This window comes from Triturus cristatus, chromosome 12 (genome assembly GCF_964204655.1).
Source record: "Triturus cristatus chromosome 12, aTriCri1.1, whole genome shotgun sequence".
In the NCBI taxonomy this organism is placed as follows: Eukaryota; Metazoa; Chordata; class Amphibia; order Caudata; family Salamandridae; genus Triturus; species Triturus cristatus.
Window position 1 is genome coordinate 81,266,609 of NC_140595.1, and position 13,278 is coordinate 81,279,886.

At 46.1% G+C, this 13,278-nt stretch overlaps 1 protein-coding gene across 1 annotated transcript in view; it reads left to right on the plus strand.

Annotated features, from left to right (window-relative positions):
* The window catches only part of RFX5 (regulatory factor X5), a 71,186-nt gene that overhangs the window by 33,861 nt on the left and 24,047 nt on the right, over positions 1–13,278 (plus strand). The window contains exon 9 of the mRNA XM_085637107.1: positions 10,268–10,362. Coding sequence (XP_085493233.1) covers positions 10,268–10,362 — 95 coding nt within the window. The remainder of the gene's footprint in view (positions 1–10,267; positions 10,363–13,278) is intronic.

Sequence of the window (13,278 nt, forward strand, 5' to 3'; positions counted from 1 at the left end):
CCCTTCGGCGTGACAACAGCGCCCAGGGTTTTCACAAAGTGCCTAGCTACGGTGGCGGCACATTTACGGAGACAGCACATACACGTCTACCCCTACCTAGACGACTGGCTCGTTCAAGCGAGATCGGCCCAGCAATGTGCAAGCCACGTGTCCCGTACCATTCACCTTCTTCACAGTCTGGGATTCTCACTAAATTACCCAAAGTCTCATCTCCAGCCCGCACACGTACAACAGTACCTAGGTGCGACTATAGACACTCTGGCGGCCACAGCTCAGCCAAATTTAGTGAGGATCAACGGCATACAAGCGCTGATCTCCAAGTTCAGACCCAACCACTCGCTTCCAGCGCGAGTGTTTATGCAGTTGATAGGCATGATGGCCTCCTGCATCTTCATAGTCCCGCACGCGAGATTACATATGCGCCCACTTCAGGAGTGCCTAGCACGTCAGTGGAATCAGGCTCAAGGACAGTTGAAAGACCTAGTGTTGGTGAGCGGTCGGGCATACAACTCTCTGCATTGGTGGAATCCACAAAACCTTTGCAAGGGCCGACCGTTCCAAGAGCCTGTTCCACAAATAGTACTGACAGCGGACGCGTCTCTCCAGGGTTGGGGAGCTCATGTACTCCACTACACAGTGCAGGGACTATGGACGACACAACAGAAGAAGATGCACATCAACCTTCTGGAACTGATGGCAATCTTCCTGGCCATGAAGGCTTTCAAAGTACATCTGTGCAACAAGGTCGTGTTGATCCGGACGGACAACATGACCGCAATGTACTACATACAGAAGCAGGGAGGGACACACTCTCCACAGTTGTCTCATCTGGCTCAGAGCATGTGGAAGTGGGCCATTCAGAGGAACATGTTCCTCATGGCGGAACACCTCCCCGGTAAGGACAACCAGATGGCGGATCTGCTCAGCAGACACAGCCACCAGATGCACGAGTGGGAGTTACACCCATCGGTACTCCAACCGTACTTCCAGCAGTGGGGTCACCCAGAAATAGACCTATTCGCGACAAGCGAAAACGCAAAATGCCAAAGCTTCGCCGCCAGATTCCCACACCCGCAGTCGCAGGGCAATGCGATATGGATGAACTGGTCCGGCAAATTTGCGTACGCTTTTCCTCCAGCACCGTTGATACCGCTGGTGGCTCGCAAACTCCGACAACACTCCCTGACACTCGTCCTAGTTGCTCCCACGTGGGCACGCCAGCCGTGGTACACCACCTTCCTCGAACTTTCCGTGGTACCGCATCAAAGGCTGCGGATCAAACCCGCGCATTTGACGCAGAACCATGGAGAGGTTCAGCACCCAGATCCGCAACAGCTGAACCTGGCGATCTGGCTCCTGAAGTCCTAGAGTTTGGCTATCTCAATCTGCCACCTGACTGTATGGACATCATCAAGGAGGCCAGGAGACCCACTACAAGAGCTTGCTATGCAGCCAAATGGAAACGGTTCGTCATTTATTGCGGTAATAATGACATTAACCCGCTGGACGCATCCATCCACAACATCATATGTTACCTCTTACACCTATACCGATGCAATCTGGCGTACACCTCTATACGGGTCCATTTGACCGCAATATCAGCCTATCTGCAAACCAGGCAGCACCTCTCTCTCTTCAGAGTGCCTGCCATCAAAGCATTCTTGGAAGGACTCAAACGAGTCATTCCACCTAGTCACCCACCGGCTCCAATGTGGAACCTCAACTTGGTCCTCACACGCCTGATGGGTCCACCCTTTGAACCTCTACACTCATGCGAGATTCAATTCCTTACCTGGAAAGTAGCCTTCCTGGTAGCGATCACTTCCCTAAGAAGAGTTAGTGAACTCCAGGCACTAACCGTTCAAGAGCCATTTATTCAGGTTCACGCCAACAGGGTCGTACTACGTACCAACCCCAAATTCATGCCCAAGGTAATATCGCAGTTCCACATGAACCAGACTATTGAACTGCCCGTTTTCTTCCAAAACCCACAAACTGTTGCAGAGAGGGCATTACATACACTAGATGTACGGAGGGCCCTCATGTACTACATCGACAGGACTAAACCCTTCAGGAAGACAAAACAACTGTTCGTTGCCTTTGCCCCACACCACAAAGGTAACGCCATCTCCAAAGCAGGGATAGCCAGATGGATAGTTAAGTGTATTCAAATCTGTTATCAAAAGGCAAAACGCACATTAACTATTCCACCACGAGCCCACTCAACACGCAAGTTGGGGGCTTCCATGGCCTTCCTAGGAAACATTCCCCTGCATGATATATGCAGAGCAGCCACATGGTCCACTACACACACATTTACAAAACACTATTGCGTAGATGTGCAGTCAAAACAGCAGGCAGCTGTAGGACAGGCTGTTCTCAAAACACTTTTTCAGACCGCTGCAGCTGGCACGGGTAGCCGCCGCCAATAGAGGGCACTGCTATGTATTCTATGCACAGATATGAATTCAGCAGCCCACATGCCTCGAACTGAATATGCTACTTACCAGTATGCATCTGTTCTTGGCATGTAGGGCTGCTGACATTCATATCGCCCTCCCTCCTCCCCGGCGCCTGTCGCAGCTGCAGCTCTCAGAATTATTGCAAGCATGGTCATCACTTTCTGTATCTACTCCATCACTGCCACAATGGCGAAAAACAATCTGAGGATGGAGAGGATGCCCATGCGCACTGTAGTCCAGGGGAGGAGTCACCTATCCAAGGATACTTCGAAGACTCTTCCAGGACAACAACGTGCAAACATCCGGACCCAACACTAGGCGGCGATCTATGCACAGATATGAATGTCAGCAGCCCTACATGCCAAGAACAGATGCATACTGGTAAGTAGCATATTCAATTTCATACCTTTCATGGCTGAGAGTCGTCGTCTTATATGAAAATGCTACAGGTAGCCTTCCATGGGTAAGTGAGGACTAAAAGAGGATGGGTCCGCAGTGGGGGGCCTCTGGACTGAATTACTGCTGCCCACTACCCTTTAGGTACTACTCCTATCTTCCACGCGGCGCCCTGCTGGGCATTACAGCAACTGATGATAGCCAGCAAATCCTAATTGGAAAATCTGTGTAAAGAGGGACATCCTTCTCATATGAGTACCTACGGTGTTGATAGAAAAGTACAGTTAGATCGCTTTGGGAATTCTTGTACGGACTGAATAAATACCTCATCCCAAAAGATGCATCAATGGCGGAACACAACATGGGAGCCAGATATGAGTGAATGTCGGGTTCTCTGTAGGTGGGTATTGCTAGGAAGCATGAAAGGCTGGCAGAAGGACTGAAGCCTACAAGGTCCAACAGATACCTAGCTTTAACCCCCACTGCATCAGCCATGTGTCAGGAAACCCCAAGCCTCAGTTTCCTGTGATCCACTGGCTTTGGTTGCACTGTAGGAACAGACACCACCTCTTATATTTTGTGTCTGGGCACCTTTGGTAAGACAGAACTTGAGTGCTTGCCACCCTAAGGTCAGCAAAACTGCTGACTGGCGTTTCCTGCCACTTTGATAGCACATACTTTTTCCATGCTGGAATTCTGGGTGCTGTTCATAAAAGTAGTAACCAACAAAATACAGAAATATAATTCTGCTTTTTATCTGTAACCAGTGAATAGAAGGATTTTTGTGTCTTCTCTAAGGATCCACAGACCAAATACAACCTCTTAATTCTGCTGGTGATCAATAGCCAAGCAGATGAACATATTGCAGGCAAGCTCTGGTCCAAAGGGCGGGAATGGAAAAACAGGCAACTCGGCATGTCCTTCAAACAGCGAAAAAATATATAAACCTCAAAAGTGACCTGGAGAATTGGGGGCACATTCTATATTGCATGAAATTATCTAACAAAACAAAAAAATGTAGTCCAATGTCTCCTAAGTAGGTTAAAGCATAAAGTAAACAAAAAAAACTACTAAAAAGCAGCAAGTTAATTCTTTCAGCTGAAACCTCCACCATCTCTGCTTAGGGAGGTCACAAATTAAGCAGTAAGCAGCAGTCAAAGAGAGTGGGAGTTAATGCCCCGGTTACTTACTGGTAATCTTCATCACTCTGAGTCCTGGTCTTCCTTGATGCAGTGTAGCTGGCTCTTTAAGTGATATATATATCAATAAGTTGATATACCGTGTAAAGAGTCTAGGGGTTCCCTTATGAGTGGACAGGGGCTTACTATGCAATTCCAAAATGGTCTATGGGGGTAGTGTGATCGAGCAGCCTTTTTCTTAACACAGAGGATAGCAAGACATTTGCAAATACACACAGTGATTAAAAAATTACACTCATGACTCCAGAAGGAGATCAACACCAATTTATAAATTTACCAAGTACCCTTATATATGATTTGGCATCAGAGAGAAAGCGTTCTCGTAAGTACGTTTTAAAATATAAATTCTTTGGAGACAGAGCAATTTCTGAGTTCTGCAATGTTATCCTATTGAAGAAAGAGCAAGTTCTACAAACAGGTGAGTGGTGGACAAGGTCCATGCCAGCACCAACAGTAAACCACCAGCGGCACGGCGGCGGCCGGGTGCAGGGTATAAATCCGTGCCGGGAGCCCAATGCGTTTCAGTGGGGATCGGTCACTGTAAAAAGAGGCTGTAGGCTCTGGCTAGGAAGCCAGTTGGACTGAACCAGCAAGTAGGCTCAGATCTTGCGATGCACGGGGACAGTCGTCACCTTTGATCCTCATCTTCAAGGCCCAGGGGTGACGGAAGAATGCACAGTAACCTTTATTATGTACTACAAAGCTTAGTTGAGCAATTTGAGTAGGCTCTGCTGATGTATAATATCACCCTGCTGGTTGTACAAGCACTCAAAGGAGGGGTGAGATAACCAGTTGCAATATTTTCGTGAAGAGTACACCATCCTGACTCGAGATGTATATGAAGTGCCATTTTTGGAACAGACAGTAATTGCGGATTAGCCAATTCAAACAAAAGGGAAGAGGACTTTCTGTAATACAACACAAAGTCACAACATGTACATAAAAGCTTGGGGGGGGAGGAGCCAAGATGGCGACCGGGACGGCAGCGTAGACTCCCGGCTCCGTGAACCTCCGCATCCCGCACGGATATCCTGCATGAGATCCTCAGCCTGCGCTACGCGCTCGTATTCGTGAATGAGAGTGGCAACCGACCGTGTGACTCCGAAGTTTCTGGCGGCTGCACCGCCGGAGAAATGTGCCTTTGAAATTTGCGGCCCGTGCGGCCCTGGAGCCAGGACCTCGAGTGGACGCCTTGGCCGGGTGGCAGTTCAATAACAAGGGCCTGTGGTGACTGGGTGGAGTCGGACCGCCGGAGCGGTGCACACCTCGGCCTACATTTCGCCGTGGTCGTTCTTACCGCTAAGCGTAGCGGACCGAGTGCATGCCCGGGGTGGCAATTCTGAGATTCTCCGGTGATTGCCCCTGCCCTTGACGGTGAGCTGCCCGGACGCCGCCCGTCACTCGCCCTGATTCTTGCGGGCTGCTCCCGGATTTTCGCGGGCGCTGGTCCGTGGTGGGGACGACGGTTGCCCGTGACCACACAACGGATAATTTTTGCCTGCCCCCAGAACCCTGTTTCCAGCGACGTGGACCTTGAGGCGCTTGTCCCTGGGTCCCGGTCCCAATACGGGTCGGGCCTGCCCGGCGGCCATCTTGTTATGATGAAGCCTACTATCCTGTCCACCGGGTCACAGCAGGATTGGGAGTGTGTGTCTTGTGGGAGTGTGGCGGAGCGATCGCAGAGAGCTGTGCTGGGGTACGGCGACCTCCTCGAGGCTCTCGGTGCCCTTCATTCCACCTTGGTTTATGGCATCGGGGTCTTGGGGAGTAAGCTCGATGGTGTGGCATCAGCGTCGGGACAGTGGCGGCCTGCCTGTCCTCAGGTACACAGGGACTTCCCACACTGCACACAGGAGGACAATGCCGCGGCCACCCCTGAGATTAGTGAACAGCTGGAAACTCCGGACAGTATGCTTCCGTGTGATCGGCTGGTTGTGGGTCTGATCTGTTCCGGAGGTATTGGACCTGAGTGGGAGGTGGTGGCCTCGTCTCGTGCACGGCCTCTGGCGACCCAGGGAAAATTCAAGCAACAGTTGTCTACTTTGGCTGATTCCGACTTCCTGGACCTTGTGTGCAGTGCAGATCCTGGGGCAACACTGGGGAAGACGTCCCTCCATGATGCGGACTGTGTTGATACTCAGAGACTTCCACCCCACCTGTGTGCGTCGCTTCCCGGTCGTTTTTGGACACTCCTTTACCTTGTACCATTGGACATGGCGCTGGGTCGAGGGGTATGCATGGGCAGATTTGCAAAGAGCGGTCAAGGATAAGGCTGATCCTTCAGGGGTGGTCATCTAGTAGACGGGCGGTCTCAGGGGTTGAGTGCTCTCATGGCATAGCTATTGGTATAATTGGTGCATAATGCTCCCCATTTTTCTTTGGTATGGTCGATTTGGTGCTGCTTACTGTTTGCCTTGGGGAAAACTTACCGTGCGGGAGGGGGAAGCCGGGGGCATGTTTTGAAGGCCCTCCTCCAGTTTATTAATACTCTCTCTACCCCCCCGTCTGGTGGGGTTCTTTTCTTACTTCCTTTTCTCTGTTCTTCTATATTTCGGGTCTGGTTCCACACTGCTGGGGGGGGGGCCGTACTCATCTGCAGAGGTGCAGGGTGGGGGGTTGGGGAAGGGGATTCTTTAGTCTTTACCCTTTTTTTCCATGGCCTCCTTTTTCTTCTCTGATTCTTCTTTGTTTTTCTTTTCTGGGATCAGTGTGGTACAATTCCTTTGTTGTGAATCACTGCTTTTTCATGTGTGCCACAATTTCCGGGGTGTTTTCTGGGCTTCAGGGCATGGGACTGCAGGCGCAACTGGTCATGATACTTCTCTACATCCTGCACTTCCTGTTTTAGCGCCATTGACTCGATAGATTGCCGTTTATTGCTTGCGTTTGTTATTCTGCCTGCCATTTATCGCTGCTGGGAAATTGTTTGGCACCTGATCCTTTTGTCTTTCCCTATTATAAAATGAAAGCCTTCTTAATCCTGGGGTCCTACGTGCGCCATTCACTGGCCGAGAATATATTAGCATGGAGATTCTGCTCCCCGAGGTTCTGCCTGTGTCAATATTGGATCTCTGTTGCTTTGATTGCTTAGCGGCCGGCCCCGGGGGGTTGTAGGCCCATACTTGTTATTGGTTTAAATGCTAATAAAGGTTTTAAAAAAAAAAAAAAAAAAAAGGTTGACTGGCAAATCGAAAGAAATGAGTAGAGCATCGAGAAGAAGCTAATGTAAGTATAAGTGGAGTTACCCCGCTAATTCGAAAATTGTACGTCTCTTTATAAAATATTAGTATTAGCAGCATAAATAGAAATATTGTATTTCTTATCTTTTGTTGCCCTCCAAGGTAGACCAGTACTCTATTGGTGTTGAAGTGGGATCTTTGAGGACATGGCTAATAATAAGACTCAAATTAAATGGTACAGAGATCCACAGTGTTCTCAGATGTAGCGGACACTCTCATTCCCCTTCACCCTCAATTCTTCTTGAAAGGAAGGATAATAACTCGCACTCTGTTAGTTAGAGAGAATGTCTTATATTTCTATGTTCTCTGCTGTATCCAATGATCTTCTTTTTCATAAAGTGAAATAAAAAGAAAAAGACAAGCATTGAAAATGGAATAGGTCTCGCCTTTGATTAAGTTAAAGCCATTTGCTTTGCTAATGGTATTGTAGCTTTGCATTATTTAGTGTATATTTGTGATATGTGCATATATTTGCATATATATGCATATATGTATATGTCTATAAATACATCTATCTATATATGCATATCTACATATGCATAGATATATGCATATATAAATATAACTATATACACATATGCATATATATAAATATGCAGATACGTCAATAAATATAGATAATATATATATACGTCCATATATATATATATGTATACACACAAATGTAGTCACATATGTATATATGCATAGGTACATAGGCATTATATATTCTTATTACATTATATATAAACACCAGTTCGACACGGGCAGCACGGCACGAGTCGAATATACATAACTGCACAATTCCATGAGCATTTTTTAACAACTCGTGATAAGAGCAGGCATGGGGGTTAATAGATGGCGGCAAATGGAAGGGAAGTGCTTATTGATCTTCGATCAAGTTTCATTTCCAGAACGTAAAGGGTCATATTTCTCTATAACGGGGGGGATGGAATGAGAAGCAGCTGGGGATACTCTCCACGGTGCATTCACAATCTAAGTGATTCAAAGAGCAAACACAAGTAAATATCTGTAAAAATCGGCGTTTATTAATCAGAGCAGATTCCGTATTGCACAGTTTCAAACTTTAAATAAATAAAGTTACAGTAATTGTGAGAAATCAAATATACAACTGAAAAAAACAAGCGACGAGAGGTCAGGAGGAACTGTTGTGGGCAGTAAGCAGTTCCAGTTTCTCAGTAACGGCTTGTGGTGCCTCTCCTGCCACCCAAAACTGTTCCCGCAGAAGGGATGGTTAAGAATGTTAGCTGACTGTAGTCATTAAGCCATTACAGGAGTGTTTATAAGCTTGCAGGAGTAGCGGCCTCTTTATTAAACGTGTTGTTTGTTTTTTGTTTCCTAAGCTGAAAGCGCCCGTCTACAGAAAGTGTATGCGTATGGCACCCCCTGCGTGCCACAGGAGTTTTTATGAGCTTGCAGGAGGAGCGGCGCTTTAAATAAACGTGATTTTTGTTTCCTAACCTGAAAGCGGGCGTCCGTGTTCATAAAACGTATGCGTATTGCGGCCCCTGCGTGCCACAGGAGTTTTTATGAGCTTGCAGGAGGAGCGGCACTGTAAATAAACGTGGTTTGTTTTTTGTTTCCTAACCTGAAAGCGGGTGCCCATGTACATAAAATGTATACGTATTGTGGCCCCTGCATGCCGTGGGAGTGTTCAAGAGTTTTCAGGAGAAGCGGCTCCTTTAATAAACGTGATACATGCCAGTAATACTAAATAAACAAAAAAAAAAGAGAGAGTGAGGGAGCATTTCAATGGCACCTAATGCACAGCCCACACGGAAAGAATGATAACAAAAAAGTGCCGACAGTCATTATGAAACCCACCGTGTCAGCATCTCACCCTGTAGCCTCGCAGGAGTGTTTATTAGCTTGCAGGAGTAGTGGTGCCTTTAGCCCCTTCAGTGCCCGCCCCTTTCCCCGCCCAGTGCCGGCCGTTGCATTAGCGGGCGGGGTCTATGACGAGCTGGACTCGTCATGGGCACAGCGCCACCGCGGCCCATGACGAGTCCAGCTCGTCATGGGCACTGAAGGGGTTAATAAACGTGATGTTTGTTTTTTTTGTTTCCTAACCTGAAAGCGCCTGTGTCCCTAAAGTGTATGTGTATTGCGGCCCCTGCGTGCCACAGGAGTTTTTATGAGCTTGCAGGAGGAGCGGCGCTGTAAATAAACGTGATACATGCCAGTAATACTAAACAAAAAGAGAGAGAGGGAGCATTTCAATGGCACCTACGTACAATCCACACGGAAAGAATGATAAGAAAGAAATACCGACAGTCATTATGAAACCCACTGTGTCACGCCACCAGTAAAAGATCCAGTCCACATGGGCGGGGCCAAAAGTGGACAGGGTGATAACTAGGAGGGACTAAAAAGCCTCCTGGACAATCATTACACCCCGTTTAGCATAATTGGTGACGTCAAATGACGCACACCAATTGAAATTACGGGCGGAGCCGAAAGCAAACTTCTCAAACCAAATTGATTTCAAGAAGCCCTCGCAGAGCATGCAGCGCATGTGCGCTGCAATGCCAGGGGGGACCTAAAAAAAAAGTGTTGCTCGTATTAACCACAGTGCACACTACACACATAATCTTGCCCATGGTTATACGCTTCAGGTCTTCAGTGAACAAAAGTTCTCCAGGGAGGGGGGCCTATTACAGCATACTGGCAAATCTTACTTTGACCTTGGTGGTCATCATCGCCCCCCCCCCTATTATCTGTGTAAGTGGATTGACTATAAATACGACCTACCAAGCAGGCCTGGTTTTCAAGGTCTGGACTCGCTCCCCTGATTTCCCATGCTGCTAGTCTGTCTTTCCAATGAGCCTTTTTTTGTGGTCTTGGATCCTTCTTGCCATCTCCCTCATCTGTGATTGTAAAAGAGGAATAGCAATTACTTTTTTTGGGTGTAAACTTTGTACAAACCAGTGTCCCTTTAAAAATTAATATAAGCATTTTTTTTTGTTGACAGATGGCACTGAAAATGCCCAGCGAAACCAGAAGCAGCCAGCACCCGCTTCCCGGAATGACAAAGTTGAAGGTTCTGAGAGTGTCACAGATTCGGAGGTGAGAACCGGTCCTTGTCTTTGACTGTTTATCCAGATACAAAATTGTCTGCAGTCTTTGAAGCAGTCTGTGCGTTAAAAATTCCATGCCCTCCTTGCTTCTCTATTAGAGAGACTTCTACTTTTAGAAGCAGTGAACTGTTATAGACTTTCTTACTATAGTATTACAAGTACGGGGCTACTGTATGGCTCCAGCTACCTGCATGTGATTACTTCTGTATAAAAGCAGCATTCCTTTCTATTACCATGAGCCTTCCGACTGTAACAAATGGGCAATGTTTGGAGTTTACAGAGGAGTTTTACTTATCTACCTGAGGGTCACACAGGAAATAAAACAAATTTGGTTGGTTAAGTACATTTGAAAAAAAGCCAACATTGCAAATTCAATTCCAAAAAGACTGCGGCTCCTGCATATGGCATTCAGTGGTAAGCAGTTAGTGAAAACATTTGTTGCATTTTTCCATTGAGTACTACTCATTTTAAATTTTTATTGAAACTGAGTTAATAGCTCACCTTCCTGCATTTCTATACACTTTTCAAAATGTACCTCAGATGTGTTCACTAATACAGCTTTAAGGATAGGAAAACGGTGGCCATATTGAGGGCATTTACAGATGTTTCTTAGGGTTCCAGGGCAGTCAGAAATGACTTGTCATTAAGTGCAACAATCAATGTATTTACCTTGACTGTTCTGGCGCCACTCTCCTTTTCCAGGTACTTTTTGTTTGTCCAAATCAGACTTTGGTAGAGGCTCGCCAACGTTTTATAAAAACCTATACGTTTTAGATGCAACATTATTTTAACTCGAGATTTAATTACACTGTCCCCCTAATGAATTTGTTTGTTATAACTTGTTTACGTTTTTAAAGAATTTCCTAAACTTGTTTTAAAAGTGCGTATACCTAATAATCATAAACATATATATTTGTATTAGTCAATTTTAATCTACCGTGCCTATAATGAGTTATAAAGCAACCCCAAAAGTTGAAATCCAACTACCACATATTATGTATTTGTATTTGTTGACCACAGGCACGGTCTGAACCAAATATATATATATATATTTTTTTTTAATTGAAGGTCGGGTGCCAGCATATTGAGGTCAAGTGACCAGCACTCATTCAGTGAGGTCGTATGAGATTAGATGCTCAGAAAGAGTTAATGTGCCATACAAAAGAGAATAATTTCAGTGTACAGACAGATCTTTAGAAAGAAAAGGACTTGACTTGCAGGTAAGTAAAATGTTCAGCATTGACAATCACGAGATGCATAGACAATGAGATGTGCCCAGCACCTTCTGGCTAGAGTTAGGAAGCCTTTATAAGTTCTAAGCAGTAGATGCTGTAGTTTAGTTTACACGTAGCCCTAAGGCCTTAAGGCCCCATATTATTCAACAAGGGAACTGATGGTGTTGCCCTAAAACCATGCAGTACCCTTCTGGCCAAAATGGAAGTCTTGTAACTTCAAGGACTTTGGTGAAGTTATCGCAAAGGCAGATCTAGCAGATCTTAGAGTTTCAGTAGGCACTGATTTAGTTTTGGTAATATTAAGGAATGTGCTCTGGAACACACCCTTAACACTTTCTGTAAAACCAATTAAGATGTTCAAAAGATGTCCACAGGACCCACCAACCAAGTAACAGAAAACCCACACTCCCTGGTAATTAATCCCACTTATTAGTGGTTTCCCGGAGGAAGTTCTCTTCTCCCTCTTCTTCTTTCTGTTCTTCCTTCTCGTATTCTTGCTCTTCTTTCGCTTATTCTTGCTTTTCTGTTCTTCCTGTCCCCTGTTTACACATAGGGAGCCTCAAGGCCGTTCCTCTACTGAGGTACAGGTAAAAATGGACGACTATCAGTCCACATATACCCTGGTAGAGGGGACAGTAATTAACCTCGCAAAAGGGGATGAATTTTGGACGCCACTTTACCATCAGAGTACATGTCTGATGTCTCAGAATTGGAAAACCAACGTACCTCCAGAAAACCTACTTGAATGTGGAGTTGTCTAGGATAAAAACACAGGTCTGCCATAATAAAAGCACAGGAGAAGGACAGCGCGGCTAAAGAAAGCACAAATTATTTTACTCGCATATGTTTTATTTGGATATTATTTTTGAAGTCTAGTGAGCCCAGCACTTTGGAAATACTTAGAAACACCACTCATTCTGAACACAGGAGGCATCTCATACAATCTAATGATGGTTAAATTGCATTGTTTGCACAATTATCCCACTTATAATCCAGTAATACAGTATATTGCATAACATATGCTGCTTCCTTACAAATGCACCTAAACTCAAGGGGCTCTCGTACATTCACACACTCCTCCTAATACAAATAATAGCCTACAATTGCAGATTCCCTTTACCCATAGTATTGGTAAAATCCAGTACTAAAGCAGTGATAAATGAATCCCACCCCAGATGAGTTTTACAGTATTTTTATAAGCAATATGTATTTAGGGTAGCCCTAATACTCATTTCCTTTAGTCCTATACATGGGACATCATGTGAGGTTGGTGGTTATACTCCTCTCCTCCATGTGTCCTGTGATGCGGGCTACTAAAGGCAGGTGAGTAAGGACAAGTCTCTGTATGGGGGTAGCCTTCCTGGGGTAATTTCCTCCTCCTCCCTGCGTTTTGTAATTGCAAAATGAAATATGTCAGATGGTACATTGGGGCCTTGAATGTGGCATGGCATTGGGGCTCAAACATTGCTTGCCCCTTATAGTTTCGAAAATTTCCAGGTAAATAGTGGAGCTTGGACCAAGGCCTGGTGTGAGGTGCAGAAATAGGTTGGGAGCGGGGGCGCTAGAGGGCGCACAGCGGAATGGCTGCCTCCTGAGACAGCTCCGCCGGACGGGGAACGAAAATGGCGCAAAAAGCATGACAGAGGAAGCGCCGCGGCCAGAAACACATC